A 17,378-nucleotide genomic window follows, 5' to 3' on the forward strand; every position below is an offset into this window, starting at 1 on the left:
CCTCCCCTGTGGTTCTCACCCCTGGCTGGAGGGGGTCCCTCTGCTCCCCCCCCCCCCAAGCCCAGGGATAGACTCCCCTAAGGGGGCTGCCCCCTGCCCTGTGCCACCCCTCTCCCTCCTCTCTGTGCACAGCGTGCCCGTGCCTCCACGGAGAGCGACAGACGTACCCGGCCCTTCGGGCAGCGCCGGGCAGGCTTGTCCTGTGATTAAACCAGCCTGAAGCCCCATTTCATCACTCCAACTGCCCTGTCAATAGCCGGGCATCCGAGAGGGCTGCTGGACTGGTTCTTGAGCACTGATACATCTCCTGTCAATAACCTCTGGATTTAAGTCTGTGGCTCGGAGCATCTTTGCTTATCTCAGCTCCCCGGCTCCCCGAAGCACTTACGTTCCCAGCCATGGTAACTCCCTGCCTGTTAGTGGAGACAGGCACCATTAGCGCCGCAGCAAACAGCTGCTGCAGCGAGTTTTGCTGGCACAAGTGCGGTGAAGGTGTTTTCCACCTGCTCTTGCAGGTGAGCGTCCCGTGGGCTGCCGGGCCGGGGCTTGGCGTGGGGACGGGCATGGCCCCAGGAGCACCACGTCCTCCTTCCCCAGCACCCCTCATGCCTCCGGCAGCCGTGTGTGCTCACAGACCTCTCCAGAGCCAGGGCAATGCGACGATTTATTTTTATACAGCCCATTTCATTTATCATCAGTGCATCAGAAAGCGACAATTCACCTTTCAATGCACCAGCTGAAAAAAACCCGGCTCCACTCCGCTTGGCAGCCCCTCAGGTTGGCCCTTTCCCGAGGCTGGGTGTTTAGCAGAGACTTAGGGCTCAATCTATTCGGCTTATCGAAAAGTAGCCTCAGATGTGACTTGATTACAGTGTGCAAGTACCTTCCCAGGGAGAAAACTGCCGGGTATTAAAGGGCTCTTTAACTTAGCTGAGAGAGGAATAATAAGAACTGAGGGCTTGGAGGTAAAGTCAGACAAATTGAAACTCAAACGCAGGCGCAGGTCTGCGGCAGGGAGGGCGCAGGACCCCTGGGCGCCCTCCTCAAAGCGATGCCCTGGATGGACCGTGGGTGCCCGGGTCTGGGGGTCCTGACCCTGCGGCTCCGGCCCCGCTCGGATGCGGCCTTGGGCAGCAGCAGGATGAGTCAGGAGGCATCGTGGGCGAGGGCGATGGGGGACTGAATTTTGCTTCCCAGGCACATCTGAAAGTCTCGCTGTCGCGTGGTATCTCTGCCGGAGCCTGGGAGCACGTCAGCCCCCGAGGTGACCTTTCCCGGGACAGCTGGAGCCGCCCTCTCTGCACCAGAGGAAATTCCAGCCTGGTGAAAACTGCCCATCGTGGAGGAACTCGATCCTGGAAACCAAAAGCCCTCTCCCCACGCTGCTCCTGCCCCCCCTCCCCTCTCCTCTGCTGCCGCGAGGCTGTGGGAGCCCACAGAGCACGCGGGAACGTCCCCGTCTTGCTCCGCTCCGCTGTCCCCGCGACCAATGGCTGCACGTCTACCGATTCCCCGCCGGGAGTTAATCTCGACTGTTAGCATGTCAGGTTGCCGGCGGATTAAACAAGGGGATTAGCATCAAACAATTTCCCTCCCGCCCCAAGCGGGGAGGCAGGAAATATAATCACTGTGGTTTTATTCTGCTTAGGCTAAAAAAGCTCCCTGGCATGTGGCCGGGCGATGCCAGCCGTGCCGGTGGCACAGGGGGGCACGTGCCCAGGGCGCCGCGGCAGCAGCAGTGCCTCTGTCGCACACAGGTCCCTGCCGGCACCATGACGGGGGTGCCAAGACCAGGGGCTGCTCGTTCCGGGGGGCGCGGGGAGGTGTCCCTGCTGGGTGGCACTGGTGTCACCGCAGCAGCCTGTGCCCAGGGGGTGGGTGCAGTCACAGCTGGGTCAGACCAAGCCGATGCCCAGCCCTGAGGGGTGCGTGTCCTCAGGGGCAGCAATGGCCTCGGCAGGGCACAGCCCGCCCCGAGAAGCTGCCCACCAGCCTGGGGCTGACCTGCCGGGCTCAGAGCAGGGGCTGCAGCCGTTCATTAAATGCCCCCCCCAGGAGGGCACAGAAGCCGGGGCTGAAGCGGGGGGCTCCCAGCCCCCAGGCAGCGACTGAGCCGCCCCAGCCCCTTCCTCCCGGCCTGGCTCAGCCGTGGACGGCAGAGGATGGAACAGCCCTCGCAGGTGCGAAAGCAAATCCATCTTCCCAACAGCTCCCAGACTCCGGAGCCGGGGGACGGTGACGCAGCTCTGCTCCAACGCCTGCGGTGCTGCAGCCTTGCCAGCTTTCATCCCGAGCTTCCTCCCCGCCTGCGATCACAAGATCCACCGTCAGCACCGCGGCGCAGCACTGCCCTCTCAGCCACTATATGAAAAGTGAAATAAACCCTCTAATCCCGAGCGTGCGTTTGATCAAACGGACTCGCGCAGCTCTGGCGGGGGGCAGGGGCAGAGCCGGCCCCGTGCTCGGCGCAGAGACTCGACATCCCTTTGGACCAAAGTGCCGCGGGGAGCAGCCGGCCTCACATCCCCGCGTCCTCTTTGGCCCAAATCTCCTCTGTCCCCGGAGGTTACTCGGCCGCTTTCATCTGAGGAGCATTTCCAGGGCGGCCGTGTCCCCGCTCAGCCGAGGAGGAGGATGGGGCCGTCGCTGAGAGCTGGTGGCGGTGGGCCGCGGGCTGCAGAGGGGCCGGTGCCCGGGGGGCTCCGCACGGCGCTGCCTGGGGGAGCACTGCCCCGGTGGCCCGGCAGCGGCGGGTGGGCTGGTGGGGGGCTGCGAGGAGGGGCAGCGCAGTCGTCCGCTTCCTCATCAGATGGCGGAGAGCAGCAGAAACCCCACAGAGACCTCCCCCCGCGGCCCCCGGGGCTCCAGGTCTGAGGTGGTGCGGGGGGTCCTGCCCCAGAGGGGAGATGCTGCTGGGGGATTGCCTAGGGGGATTTGCCATGTGTCTCCTTCTCCTCCAGCCATGGGCTGCCTGCTTCTCCCTGACTCGAGACAGGACCCGGTGAACCCATGGGCTGCTCCCCCGCAGCAGCACTGGTGAGATGCGCTCCTCTCCCTGCAGCTGCCTCCCCTGTGTACACCCCGGGGCCAAACCGCCCTGTCCCCTGCCAGAGGGACGGCTCTCCCGCCTCTCCGGGCTCGCTGCTTTTAGGGAAACTCATGGGAACCCCCTTGCCCTAAGACCAGCCAACCGCCTGAAATTGTCCAAAAGGTCCTGGGCAGGCGCCAATGCGCGGGCAGATGCTGCTCCTGCACACGCGCCTCGCTTTTCTGCGAAGCCGGGCTAAAAATATTGTCTTGGGGCTGTGCGGCGAAAGACGGGGCAGATCCTCAGCTGCTGGAAGCCCGAGTGATTTACAGCCCGTGGCCCGTGCGGGATCCCAGCCCCGCTGTCCCTGGGGCTGCGCAGGGGCAGGGACGTTCCCGGCACGCGGCACCCGGGGCCGGGGCACGTCTCCGTCAGGCAGAAGAGTGGGGAGGCTGCAGGGACCCCCTCTCCAGCGCTGCCGGCGGGGTTTGCCTCTCTCTTTCTTGCCATTTTTTAGGTGACATTCTGCATTTGGGCCGTGCCTGGGCAGGACGCGGGGAGGGGAGGGGATGCAGTGTGGTGGGGGTGAGACCCGGGGACGGCTCAGCGGGTGTCGGCACAGCCCGCGGGGACCCGCGGCACAAGCTGCAATATCAGAAAATTCCCAAACAAAATTTCACGCACTAAATCTCAGGGCTGCGATTCTGCTGAGACCCGTCTTTATAATTGGATCTGTCAGAAACCGTCACACTTAATGTGCAGCTGCCAACACCCCGCGCGGTTCCTCGCCGCGGTTCCTCGCCACGCTCCCGGCCGGCGCTGGCTCTGCCCCTCTCCCTCCCCAGCCCCACCGCGCTGCCCGGCCCGGAGAGCCTTGTCCTGAGGTGCCCATCGCCCCGAACACTGCTGAGACAGCCCCAACCGCCGCTGGGAACGGCTGCTCATCCCACCCGTTCCAAACACCAACCCCTCGGTGTTCAACCTCCCGACAGCTCTCCCCTCCCAGCTGGAGCAGCGGACTGGGAGTACCGGTCTCCTGCCCCACACCGGCGCTGCCGGCTGCGGTTGTGGCTTCCTGTGTATGGAGTTTTTGCACCTGAGGGCCATGGCCACGCTGTCACTGTTGGCCCGCTGGGTGCTCCCAGTCCATCACGCCTCCTCCTGCAGCCGTGGTTATTTTAGCAGATGGGTTTTGTTTGTCTGTTTGTTTGTCTCCCTCCCACTTTCTCTGCTATTAGCCGAACCGGGGCACGGCGGGACAGCGGCGGTGAGAGAGAGCAAGGAGCTGCTGCTCCTTCCCGTCCCGCGCGAGGGACGGTCCCATCGCAGCGGGGCCATGTGCCCTCTGCAATTTGAGCAAACGCCAGTCATGGTTTTTAAGTCCTTTTCGTGTTTCATGCGAGAAGCCGGCACTGGCCAGCATGCAGGAGAGACGGCACAGGTACCGCGGAGGCTGCCGTGCGCCGGCTGTGCCGTCGGGCCGGTCTGGTTTGTACCTTCTGTCACTGGAGCCCGGGATGCTCAGCAGCTTTGGGGGGAAAAATGCGTATTTGAGCATGTTCCTGGAAAGTCTTCAATGCCGTTTACCCCCCCCGGCACCGTGCAGAGCCTCGGGCTGCGCGGGGGGACACCGCAGCCCCTTGGTCAGGTCGGGCTGTGCCTCCCACCCATCCTCAAAGCCCCCGCGGAGGGGCTGGGGCGTTCAGGGCTTCTGAGGAAACCTCCATGGTTTTCCAGGAGAAGGCCAGGATTCCCGGTCCCTGTCTCTGCCCCGGGGCCAGGCGCTGGCGAAACGTGGCTGGCCACGATTTTCCAGCTGGAGGAAAGACCCAACTTGCACCCGAGCCTCGGGGCAGCGGGGACCGCCCGGCTTTTGCCCCCAGGTGCCTCAGTTTCCCTCTCCACTGTCAGGGACAGCAGTGGGATGGTGCCAGTGCCGGCGAGGCGGCGGCGGTGCCGGCGAGGCGTGGGAGCCCAGCAGCCTGCGGCCACCGAGGAGGAGTGTGCCTGTGTGCTCTTCACCTGAGTAAGCAAACCCTTTATCCAGTGTTTGATTAAAGGCCACAAAACATATTATCTTTGATTCTTTGGCTTTATTTTTGTTCCCTTCACTTGTCCCTTGGAGATGAGGGTTGCTCTGGTACTTATTAGTCACAAAGCCCCAACCTCGCACTGCGTTCCTGCTATCTGAGAAATGAATTATTAATGGTGCATTAAACAGAGACTGGAAAGGGGCCCTGGGACACTGATAATCAGGAGCTAATTGAGGAAGAAATGAGATACCGCTCCCATTGCAGAGTGAGGACTGTGCAGCACTGCGATACCAAAGGTGACCCTGCTGCAACTCCTGGGCCGACTGCGCCAGGGTCTGCCTGCCCAGCCCCCGCCAACGGGTCACACGTGCACACTCTGCCCTGGTCGGGATGTTACCCCATGGCCGGGATGCTCTGCCCTGGTCGGGATGCGCTGTGTGGTCCCCATGCTCTGCTGTGTCCCACGTGTGTCCTACGTGCTGTGGGAGCCCGGAGCAGGCAGCGCACGGGCAGTGCCGTTATCAGTGCCGGCAGGAGGGTTGCAGCAGCCGGTCTGCAGCACGGCCGCTCCTGAAGGGAAGAGGCAGTCGGGCACCGTTTGTCCCAGTGCTTCAGCTAATCCCGGGTGAAACGGCACAACCGGGGATGGCCCTGGGGCTGGAGGGGCCGGGGACCAGTGGCTGTGGCAGCATTTGGCAGGAGGGACGAACGTGGCTGTTGGGGTCAGGGGATTAGCACAGATTTTTTCCAGGCTGCCCGCGAGCCTGCAGAGAGCTCAGACCAGTGCCGTGCCGATACGCCAGTTGGGGCCCGGCAGAGCTCGGCTGTGGGGCGGCACGGGGAGGAGAGGATCTTTCCCAGGAGACCAGAGGTGCCCCACGATGCTCATCCCCCGGCCCCGCGGGCACGGCAGGGATGGGGGATGGAATCCTGCGGTCGGAGGCAGGGGCTGCCCGGGCAGAGCAGTGCGGCGCGGCAGGAGGGCTCATACCCCAACGTGCTGTTCACTTATTTTCGAGCGTGTCGCCTGGCGTCAGCTGTGTCCCCGCTCCCCGCCTTGCTCTCGGGCCGCTGTAGGAAGCTGCCTGGCGCGCCGGCAGCGGGGGAGCAAACAGCAGCGTCAGCGAGCAGGAAGGTGCGTTAATAAAACGCGCCGTCAGCGCGGGCTGTGGCGGGGGCTGCACACGCTGGTGGGGGGCACCGGGCTGGGAGCAGCCGGCGCTCAGGCAGGCAGCAAGAAGAAACTGGGCAAATGCATTTAGGGCCCTGGAAAGCTGCTGCATCCTGGATTTTCGATGGATGAAGCTGCTCCGGGAGGCAGGCCGGGAGCGCCCGGCCACAGGGAGAAGGTTTCATCCTTCGGGCTTCCCATCGGGACCCGGGGCAGCATCCCCGGTGCGCAGGGTGGCACCTGTGCTCACGGCCGGCTGCTGGCACGGGCTGCTCCCCGTGTCCCCGGGGATGATGTCCCACCTCAGCGGCGGCTGCTGAGGATGCTGGATCCCGTCCGGACCTTGGCTGAACTTCTGCCCAAGTGATGGGGGCTGAATGATTGCGGTCATCTTTTATTTATCCTCTTTTGCTGTTTTTCTACACAGCTTTGAGCCATGGGACCGTCAAATTTCTCCTCTTCCACCCTGGCTGCATTAAAGCATAAAAAATGTCTCCTTTTAAGCCTGAGCCAAATGGCAAACCTGTGCGAGCCGTAAAACTTCCTGCAGCAGCTGAGTCGAAGCTGGGGAACTGAAAAGCTCCGAAATGGCCTCTCGCTATCAGGACTGAGGGGTCGGGGTACAGGGGGGGTTGGTCCTGGGGCGGCAGGGAGAGGCCATGATAGAAAACAGCATTTTTTTTCTGCTATAAAACATATTGTCCCTGTTGCTAAAGTGATTGCGGTTAAGACTAGAATGCATAGAGCAAATCAGAGCTTGTCTCTGTGCCTCAGTTTACCTCCTGGAAAAAGGGGTCCTGGCAGCTCCCCTGCAGTGCAGGCAGCAGTGCAGGCAGGGCAGGCAGGGCAGGCAGGGCAGCTGAGCCCCCATGCCCAGGTGGGGCCATTCAGCCTCCCCCACCCTGGGGCTGAGGCTTTAAGGGTGGGTGGTGCCGCTGTGCTGTTGGGAGGGAAAGGAGGATCAGGTTTGTGTTGTGGCTGTGGCTGTGGCTGTGGCTGTGGCTGTGGCTGTGGCTGTGGCTGTGGCTGTGGCTGTGGCTGTGGCTGTGGCTGTGGCTGTGGCTGTGGCTGTGGCTGTGGCTGTGGCTGTGGCGGTGGCGGTGGCGGTGGCGGTGGCGGTGGCGGTGGCTGTGGCTGTGGCGGTGGCGGTGGCGGTGGCGGTGGCGGTGGCGGTGGCGCAAGAGAGCCTTTGGGAACCGGTAGAGGTGTGCGGCTCCGTTGGCAGTGGGGCTGGGGGAGCAGCTGTCCCCCCAGCATGGACTCAGACTTCTTTCTGTGGGCCTGTGCCGGTCCCACCGTGTCCTGTGAAAGCTGCTGTGACCCACCAGTCAGAGACCCGCAGTGCTGCCCAGGTATGGAGCCCCCACCCAGCCTGGCGCTGCCGGGTTACGGTGCCGGTTCCCTGTCACTGTCACCCAAGGTACCGCCTGGGGCTGGGGCTGCTCCCCCCGGGGCTCCGCTGTGTCCCCCTGCCCCGTGGTGTGGGGGCAAAGCTCTCTCGGCTCCGGCACCGTGTGCCTCAGTGGTCCCACTGGGATGTGGCCAGTGGGTCTCGGGGGGGGGGGGGGGGGAGAAAAATGGGGGGAAGCCCTGGCCGCATGCAGGGGATGCCTCTGCTGCTCCGCGTGGCACAGCCCCAGCGTGTCCCACTACCTCCCTGCTCCAAACGCTGGTGGTGGTTTGGGTTTGGGACCTGACTGTCCTGCTCCCCTCCCGGCACTGGTGGGCTCCGCTCCCCCCGAGCGCCCGGCCGGGGGTCCCCGCTCCGGCTGCGACGTCACACCAAAGCAGCCGCAGTTCATCCAGACTCCTCACATAAATATTTATGCACTGATGCAATGCTCTTCTAAATATAAAGCTTTATCTGGAATTTCATTTAAACATTAAGTGTAGATAATTTATTTATAATTAATGTAGACATCAAGTCCCATCTCTGGAATGCCTGTGAGCTTTCATTTATAATTGGGAGGTAAGTCAGAAGCTAGAGGCTGGGCTTCTTATCAGTTTCATTTTAATTTTCCTCCTACAGCAAACGAAGCTGGTGCAATTCATCTCTCATTAGGAGGAAGCACAAAACTCCCCTAAAATAACAGTTTTATAGGAAACGTAATAAACCCATCTTTGTTCCTCTTCTCGCCTTTGATAACGTTACCAGAGCTCACAGCTCCCTTCAAAGCGTTGCTCTTCCTTAAAAATAAGTCTATTAAAAATTTAAACCACTTTTCTATACAATAAAATTTACTCCCCACAATTATGCAGAGGGACTAGTTATCTTCCTTCTGTAGATTTTAATTAAAAGTTACAACAGGAAGGAAAGAACGACTGCCATAAAAATAATAGAAGTCTCTCCACTAACGGTGAGTTATTGGTGCCTCTCGCTCAGGCGGCCTTTTGGGAGGCGATGCTGCGGCCGAGGCCGCGATGTGCGGCACTGGCACTGGCGGCAGGCGCTGGGGCGGGGGCGCGGTTCCCAGGACCCGGTGCCGGGGCTCCATCTGTTCCCCCTGCACCCAGTGAGGGGGTCCTGCACCCACGGGTGCCCCCACGGGAGCTCAGCTTGGCAGAAAGCCCTTCTCGCGCTGCACCCCCGGCAGCGCCGGCTCTGACCCGTGCCTGTGCCCCAGTTAGAGAACGGGGCCCGTTGTGCCTGCGGCACCCATGGGTGCGGGTGTGGGTGCCGGTGTCGGGGGGTGGTGGCTGTGCAGATCCCGGGGTGCCATCCAGGCTGTCCGCACAGCCCGGCTCTGCCGGGGGCACGGGGGCACAGCCGCTCTGTGCGTGTTTCATCTCCCGTGGCAGGTGGGTCCCTGACGCCGGTTCCTCGCCGCGGCCCCGCCGGTGGCACCCAGCGCCCTGAGCCCTTCCTTGGGAAGTGCGCTACAGCAGGGGCTGTGCGACGCGCTCATCTGGCCCGGGTATTTTACAGAGCTAATAGAGGGACGATCAAAGTCAGATCCGCGCTCGTGCTAAAAATAGCGGGTGCCAGGGATGGAGCGGGAGCGCACAGTGCCTCGGTAACCTGTAAACACCGAGTGTCGCCCACAACAGCCCCGCTGGGGCTCGATCGTCCCTGTTGCTGGAAGTCGTGCAACAGCCCCTGGTCCTCCCGGCTGCGGCAGGGCGCTGGGGGCGGGCGCTGGACCGTGCGCATGGCCACCAGCTCTGTCCCGCCATGGGGCTGGAGCATCCCCTGCTGTGGGGCAGCCTCCAGACCGCTCTGCAGGACCAGGGGCCCCACACCGAGCGCGGCTGCACCGCTAGGTCGGCCGGGCTCCCCGCAGGGATAGATCCCGCGTGCCCGGTGCAGGATCGGCAGAGCATCAGCTGCTGCGAACATTCAAAATTCATAAAGCAGCTGCCCCAGATGGGGGGATGGACTCCAACTCCGCAGCGCTTCCCTGACGGACAATGCGCTCCTCTTGCTGCCTTGTGGCTTTGCTAGCGCGCTCTTTGTCTCAAGCGCTTGTAGGCTCAGTTTAGGCATCTCTTGTGGCCAAGGGCTCGGTGGCAGAAGTGCAGCTGTCACCGTGGAGGAGAGGTGTCCGTGGGGTGTGGGGACAGACCCACAGACAGGTCGCTGTCCCAGTGCTCCTGCCCTGTCGTTGAAAGGAACAGGAGGATGCTGCTGGACCATGGGTTGATCATCAAACCACATGCCCTGGAGCGCTGCTGGTAACGGCTGTACCACGTAGAAGAGTGCTGAGATGTAATTAACGAGCTATTTGCTAAGTGCCTGTATGGAAAGGGCTGTATGAATGGAAAAGCTTATCCCATTTCTACAACAACTCTTACAGAGTTCAAACCTTTGCCCCTGAGGACACTGTGGCCCTCTCTGAATCCAAATGCGGGTGTTTGCCGGGCCAGTGCCCTCCGGGTCTGTGCTGCCTGCCGGGTCGACCCCCGCATCGCCAGAGCCAGGTAATTTGCTAATTCAACTAATGGGTGTGGGTGCCAACATGCTGCAATTGCTCGGGCCCTCCCTCGCCCCGCCTTGGCTTCTCGCTCCCCTGGAGGCTGGTGGTGCTGCCGTGCCTGCATCCCGGTGTCCCACCGCCCCCGTGGGCAGCATGCCGCGGGAGTTTAAGGCGAATGACCTGGAGCCCACCAAAGACAGGTCCTCACACCCAGACCACCGACCAGGACCTATCCTGCCCTGTGCTGGGGGCTGGGCAGGGTCGGTGCAGCCTCAGTGCAAAGGCAAGGATGACGTCCCGCGGGCTGGGGCTGCGCATCGGTGGTGTTTCTTTAACCGGTTATGGCTGTTGAGACGTTCTGCTGCCTGTCTCCCCATCGCCTGTCCCCTTCTCCTGGCTGTAAAGACGCTAACCCCCATTGATCGGGATCGGAAACATTTATGAAATTTTTATGGGCTTTTGAAAAGATTTTAATTCCCTGACAGTGCTGCTTTCACCAAAAAAAAAAAAAAAAAAAAAAAAAAAAAAATTATGACTCAATGAGCAATTATAGGCTTAGCAGCTGCTGAACGGCCACGGCAGCTGCCGGAGCAGCTTGGCACGGCTCAGCGCGGTGGCCGAGGAGCCAGCGAGGCTTCCTGGAAAGCGGTGCCGGGACTGAGCCACCCCGCGCCGACCTTCCCGGGCTGCAGGACCCCGGCTTGGTCCCTGTGGCACGAACCCCCTGGCCCACCCCTCTCCCGTGGGCCTCGGTGCCCCCCAGCCTGGGCAGGGAGAGGCTCTGCCTGGCGCTGGTCCCCTGCCGCCCGGAGGCAGCGATGCTGGGGACCGCCAGCCCGCAGCGCCGCAGCCAGCCAGCGCCGGTGGGACCCCGGCGGGTGCTGCAGGACGGGTCCTCCTCCCCCTGGAGGAGGCTGGGGGGTCTCGACCCTGGCTGGGCTCTCTCGGGGGGCACTTTGGCAGCACCTGAGCTGCCCACTTGCATCTCCACGGGGCGCAGCAGACGTGGGGCAGCCGTTTCGGGGGGATCCGTTGCTCACGAACCACGCACAAGTTGCCGCGCTGGCAGCGGCAGCCCGTGATGGCACTGGCTCCACACCCCAGTGTTTGCAGGCGTGTGGGGGGCCGGCACCCCCGGGATGGTTTTCCATGTCCGGAGCTGGCCGGTGCAGGGGGGGCTTTGCAATAATGTGCTTAAAATTGCTGTCAAGGACTCGCTTGCTGTCCCTCCTGGTCCGACACAGGTACTCGCAGTGGTGCCTCGCGGCGGGTGTAGCTGAGGGTCCGGACTGCGATTTTCGGAGCTGGGCTCCTCCTCACCACCCCCCTTCCTGCCTGCTGGTTATTTGGGACCCCGCTGCTGGCAGGAGCCTGGGGCTCTCCGGGCAGGATGCGGGCAGGGTTTGTGGTTCTGTGGCACCACGTCTGGGTTTGCAAATGTCTCGATGGCACCGTGTCCGGGACAGCCTTCGGCTCCTCCGTCACCCCCACCTGGCACCCGGCCCACCCCCCACCGCTGAGGTGCCACCGCGGCGTCCCCGGGCAGCGCCAGCACCTCCCTGTGCGGTGAGACGCTCGGAGCTGCCGGGGGCCGGTAACGCAGCTCCCTCGCTGCCACGAGGATGTAGACCGTTAGGTTAATTGTAAAACTCCCTATTTAGTGAATGCAGAGCTGCTGAACTCCGCAAACACGAGGAGCGGTGAAGCCTCAGCCCTGACGCGTGCCCGTGCGCTCCCTCGTAGGCTGATTTCTTCTTTTCAATGCAAAAAGCTGCTGTAAAGAAATGAGCACGGGGGTGGGGGAAACTTCGTGAGCGACTGCAGCGAGGTGGAGGATTTGGATGTGCTGTTCCTTCTGCTGATCTGTCCCACAGCATTTTGGTGTGGTGCAGCTGGAGATGACCTTCTCTCTGTTTAGAGATTTGTCTTCATTTTCAGAAATATCTGCAGCAAACTAAGAGGTTCAGGGGCGACGAGTCTCCCTTGGCCTTGGCACAAGCGATATCGCGGGGAGAAGCTGAACTAGACGCAAGAAGAGGGGTGTCTCCGGGAGGATCGGCCAGCGTCGCGGGGACGCGTGTGGCAGCGCTTGCCGTGCGTGTCTCCGGGTGGGAAAACGGGTGCACTTGCGGCTGGTTGGAGTCTGTTTCGAGCCAGCTGAGGCTGGGTCTGTGCGGGCGCAGGACAGGGCTGGGCAGGGCTGTATAAATAAAGAACAGATCACAAAATTAGCTGTAGGTAAACATTTTCATGAGGGATTTAATCACCAAAGCCCATTTGCGTGGTGGGGAGGCAGTGCGCGGCAGAGCCGGGCTCCCCTTGGGGGGTCCCGCTGAGGACAGTTTGCATGAGCTGATCGGATCTGATCCTCGGGTGGGAACAGCTCCCTCCTCCCTCCTGCCCGACGTTCCCACTCAACTTTTTGACACAGCAAAGTGTCGCTGGCTCCGTCCCTTAGTAGCGACAGGCTAGAGTGGGCATGAAAGTTCAGTTTAATTAAAAAACTCCCTGCACGCAGGCTGGCTCAATATACTATGAAAGCATCCGGAGATGGGAAAGACGGCAGGAGTGATGTGTTAGTTTGCATTAGACTGCGAATGATGTGAACGGCCGCTGTCGGGAGGGGGAAGCCAGCGGTTACCGTAGAGGGGGAGCGACTCATCCGTGCTGCCCAGTGCTGGAACGCCAGGAGACGTGGGCTGGGTGAGAGACCTCCGCCGGGGTGTCCCTGGCTGGGGGGAGTACGGCCCCCTTCCTCGCAGCGTAGCGGAAGCAGGATGAGGCTGTAAGGGTTAATGTGAATGAAAAAAGTCTGTGGAGGAGCTGCAGCCCTGTCTCTGCTCCTTGGAGAGGAAGGCTACACCGTAATCGTCAAGCTCCTGACAGCTAAGGTAATGCAAGGTTTGAGATCCATTAGAGTGCCTGTAATTATTTATAGGGAGGAAAAAAACACCCTACATTGTGAAAATCAGATGGCACAGCAAATAAATGCACCAAGCTTTGGAGCAAGGGTTCTTAAAAACCAAAGTAATTTATAACGAGCGCCATGCCGAGGCTGGGGGGGTGCTGCACAGCTGATTTTGGGGACCTGACCTTGTTTCTGGTGGCAGCAAGGAAAGGGGGTCTTGGTGCGGGCAGGCGTAACCCAGTGCTGCTGGGCCCTCCGCTTGTATTCCAAGATCTACAGACCTAGAAATGGAATCACAGAACGATTTGGGTTGGAAGGGACCTTAAAGACCATCCAGTGCCACCCCCTGCCCTGGGCAGGGACACCTCCCACCAGGTTGCTCCAAGCCCCGTCCAACCCGGCCTTGAACACCTCCAGGGATGGGGCAGCCACAGCTTCTCTGGGTTGGAGAGGAGCCCAAAGTCCGGTCTCTCTGCTCCTGGTTTCCACCTCCCTGGTAGCTGGGGACCCTCGAGCCCTCCTGCAGCCGCGGTCCTCCATGGGCTCAGAGGAGCTCAGGGCAGCGCACGGTCTGCCCTTGCTTCCAGCAGCCTCCACCCCTCTGCCAGAGACTTCACGGGGCTGATGGGACGTTTTCATCTTGGCATCAATTCCACTTTTTAGTGGAGGCAAAGCAGCAGCGGGCGAGAGCTCTGGAGATGAGAGCCCCTGAGTGCATCTGCTCTGGAGCAGAGTGCTCTTGGCCAGAGAGCCCGGGAGGGCAGAGCGATTCCCTCGCAGCAAGGCCACAAAGCTTAATTAGCAGTTTTGCAGAGTGCTTTGGGATCCGCTGCAAAATGTCCTGGAGGAGGGCAAAATGTGATTGTACAACACGTCTAGACAGAGTATTCCGTGGGGCGGGGAGCGGGTCTTTTTTATATGTGCTCTTCTATATCAACACTGCGTGGCCCCGCTTAAAGGTTCTGGGAGCTGCTAAAATATTAATAACAATGACAACGATAGGAAAACACATGCTTTTGTGCTCAAAAAAATGTTGATCTTAGCACAAGCCAGCTGTATGTCAGCAAAGGAGCCTTTGCCTGGCGGGTGCCCTGTGCTCCAGCAGTGACGCCTTGAGAGCAAACAGCATCTCCCCGCAGGTCCCCCGTCCCCTCCGCCCGGCGCCGCTCCATCCTCCTGGAGCAGTGGGGGCTCCTCCAGCTCCTTCGGAGGGGTCGGGCAGGGCTCTCTTGGGGGGGGACCTGCCCCGTCCCCTCCGGGAGCCCCCGGGGAGCCGGGCTGTCTGCCGCCGCTGGGGGCTACGGGACCGGGGAGCCCCGTCGGAGCACGCAGAGACGAGCGCTGGTGGCCCCGGGCATCTCTGTGCCCCCAAACCGGGGTGCCCCCCCCCCCCCCCAGCCCTGCTGGGTCACCCTTCTCCGTGTGCTCAGCCGCGCACCCTACTGACCCCCCCGACCGCCGGGGAGGGCCCGGGGAGCCCCTGCGCCCCTCCGGGGGTGCCCGGGGGCTGCGGCGGCACAGCCGGGCGGGGGGGCCGGGGGTCCCCCACACCCGCTCAGCCGCCCGCCGCGGCTCTCGGCAGCCCTGTCCCGGCCCGGGGCACCCCCGACCGAGGGGTGCGCGGCGCCTCCCCCCCCCCCATCCCCGGGATGCAGCACCGGGATGCGCCGCTGCGGTTCCCCCCTCCCACCCGGTACGGGCGCACGGCGCCGGGGGGGGGGGGGACACGACAGCGGCGGCGCGCGCGCTGCCTTCATCCCCCCCTTTCCTCCTCCCCGCTTTCCTCCTCCTCCTCTTCCTCCTCCTCCTCCTCCTCCTCCTCCTCCTCCTCCTCCTCCTCCTCCGGGAGCGCGCTCGCCCAGCCGGGAGCGAGCCGCCGGCGGGAGGATGCTGCAAACGGCGGCGGAGGCGGGCGGCTGGGCAGGTAGGGCGGGCGGGGGGCGGCCCGGGCTCCCGCGGCACCGCCGGTCCTCGGTGCCCGCTCGGCCGCCGCGGACACGGGAGAGTTGCGGCCGCAGCAAAGTTGTCGGGGGGGGGGTACGGGGGGACGGGAGGGGGAGCGGGGGGATGCGCTGGGGGGGCACCGCGGGGCCGGGAGGAGGGATGGATGTCCGCCCGGGGGGACGCTCCGGTCCCGTCCCCCCCATCCCGGCTCTGCGGGGAGCCCGGCTGCGCAGCGCCGTGCACCGGGGCGAGGGCGGGGGGGGCGGCAGAGCCCCCGGTCCCGCTGACCTCCCCCGCGGGAGGTGTCAGCTCCGGGGGGAAACTTCTTCTGAGGAACTTTGTCCAGGCCTGGGTTGCAGCCCCTTCCCCCTGTGCAGTGCTGCCTTTCCCACGCCGAGCCGGACCCGCGGGGGGCTGCGGCGGGTGGTGCCCCCCGGCCCGTCTCTGACGGGGTGTCTGCGCCATCGGTGCGCGCGGCGTGCGACCCCCACGGGCGTGCGGTGGGCTGGGGGCTGCCAGCAGCGCCTGGGCCCGGGTGGCGTTGGCCAAGGTGTCGGTGTGCGGCAGCAGCCGGGCTGCGGCCACGGGTGGGCGGTGAGGCCGTGGCCATGGGCCCCGCTGTGCTGCTCAGGGTGTCGGGGTGCGCGGTGCACCCTGCGTGTCCGGCGGCTCGGCCACCGCGCGCCCGGGGCTGCTCACGTCCCTGCTTTTGACTGAGGCACGGAGAGGTTTGCGTTGGAAATGGAGTCGAGGCTTTCTGGCTGTCTCCACAAGGGGTACGCGGCTTTTAAAGAAAAGGACTTTTACCGAAGCCTTACAAAAGCGCTTTCTGTTAGCCGCTGGGGCGGTGAGCGCTGTGTCGCGGGGTGGCTGCAGCCCCGACAGAGCGTGGTCCCCCTGACCAGGCACACGCCGGCAGAGCCGCCGCCGAGTGGGGCTGAACTTGGACACAGGAGCAGCACCCGCATCTGGAAGATCGCCCGCTCTCTCCTCAGCTTTTATCAATACACTTCGCCGTGAACTTGAAGCAGCAGTGAGTTATCGCTGAAGCTTTTGATGAGCGGTGCAGCGGGTGGGTTGGGCTGGAGCTCTCCTCTGCCCGAGAGCGAACCCTGCGGGTGCCGGGGTGCACCGGTGCCTGCCTGTGACCGCACAGCAGCAGGGCTGCCGGCGCCGATCACGCTGGATGTGCGTGTGGGAAAAGAGCTTCTTGCACAGAATCTGAACTCCCAGCTCTCCTCGGCACGTGTGGCTGCTTTTTGTTTTCAGAACGAAGCTTAAAAGTGCATCGTAAATACAGGAGTTGATTGTGCATGAAAGTAAGGGGTCTAGGACTGCGCTTTGTGTTCCTGGAGGGTTAAGGGGCTCCTAGGTTAATTCACCGGGCTGAAGGGCATCAGCACCAGCTCTGTTGCCACCTTGCTGCTCGAGCTGCCTGCTCCTGCGAGGGCTGGACACGTCCGCGGGCCCCGCGCAAGCCGGCAGCACGGCAGCAGTTATCAGTGAAAGTGCAGGCAGGAGCTGGCCTTGCGCCGCACAGCGCCGCGCAGAAATCATCTTCGTCTCCGTCACTATCCGGGGTGTGTGAACGGGGAGCTGAGACGGTCTGTGTAAGCTGCTGTGTCTGCATGTGGGGCACAGTGCCTGAAAATAGCATCAATGGGCAGCGCCGCTGTATGTGACCGTCCGCAAATAAACGAGGCTCTGTCCCCGGCCGCCAGCCTGGCCGGGAGTTTCTGCAGCAGCGCGAGTCAAATCATTGACTTTTTTTTTTTTTTTTTTTTTTTAAGTGGCTGCAGGTGTTTTCTGACGGAGCATCCAGCCCGGCATCGGCTTCTCCGAGTGACGTTTGTCACTTGGCTGAAACGGCTCCGTGGGGATGGGAGGGAACTGCTGCGGTCCCTCGGTAGCTGCCAGCGTGACTCTGCCGGCGAGAAACTCTCCTGCCATGCGTAGAGTTCAGAGTCGGGCTGGTGGTAACGTGTGCTGTGGGGTTTCTTGCTTGTTCTGTAATCTGCCACGTGCATTGAAAAGACTCGTCTAATCCTGAGCGCAGAGCCCGGTATGTAACTGTACAGAGCTCTGCTGTGTGTTATCGGGGTGGTGACGTCACGCTGAGCCGTGACTTCCCGCTGTGCGCCTCGTGCACGAGCATCCCCGAGCTCCGCATGGCGCTGGGCTCGCCTCGGCCTCCAGAGCGGGCTGCTCACGCTGCCGGCCGCTCGGGTGATCTCCTGCCGTGACAAACCAGCCAGCCTGGTTGGTTTAAAGATCCTGAGAAATCGATTTAAATCGGGAGGTTGGTTGAATGATCCCAAGAATAAGAACTGCTTGTTGGGGCTGGCGGCTCGCTGAGCCGGGGGCCTCGTCCCCGTCGCTG

The 17,378-nt window shown here is 62.6% G+C and overlaps 1 protein-coding gene across 1 annotated transcript in view; it reads left to right on the forward strand.

Moving 5' to 3' along the window:
- Positions 1-14,926: 14,926 nt before the first annotated feature.
- The window catches only part of ZNF385C (zinc finger protein 385C), a gene marked incomplete at its 3' end in the record, with an annotated part of 77,361 nt that continues 74,909 nt past the window's right edge, over positions 14,927-17,378 (forward strand). Inside the window, exon 1 of the mRNA XM_082494855.1 lies at positions 14,927-14,978. Coding sequence (XP_082350981.1) covers positions 14,942-14,978 — 37 coding nt within the window. The 5' untranslated portion in view covers positions 14,927-14,941. The remainder of the gene's footprint in view (positions 14,979-17,378) is intronic.

The sequence above is a fragment of the Vanellus vanellus genome (assembly GCF_965231255.1).
Source record: "Vanellus vanellus genome assembly, chromosome: 24".
NCBI classification, from domain to species: Eukaryota; Metazoa; Chordata; class Aves; order Charadriiformes; family Charadriidae; genus Vanellus; species Vanellus vanellus.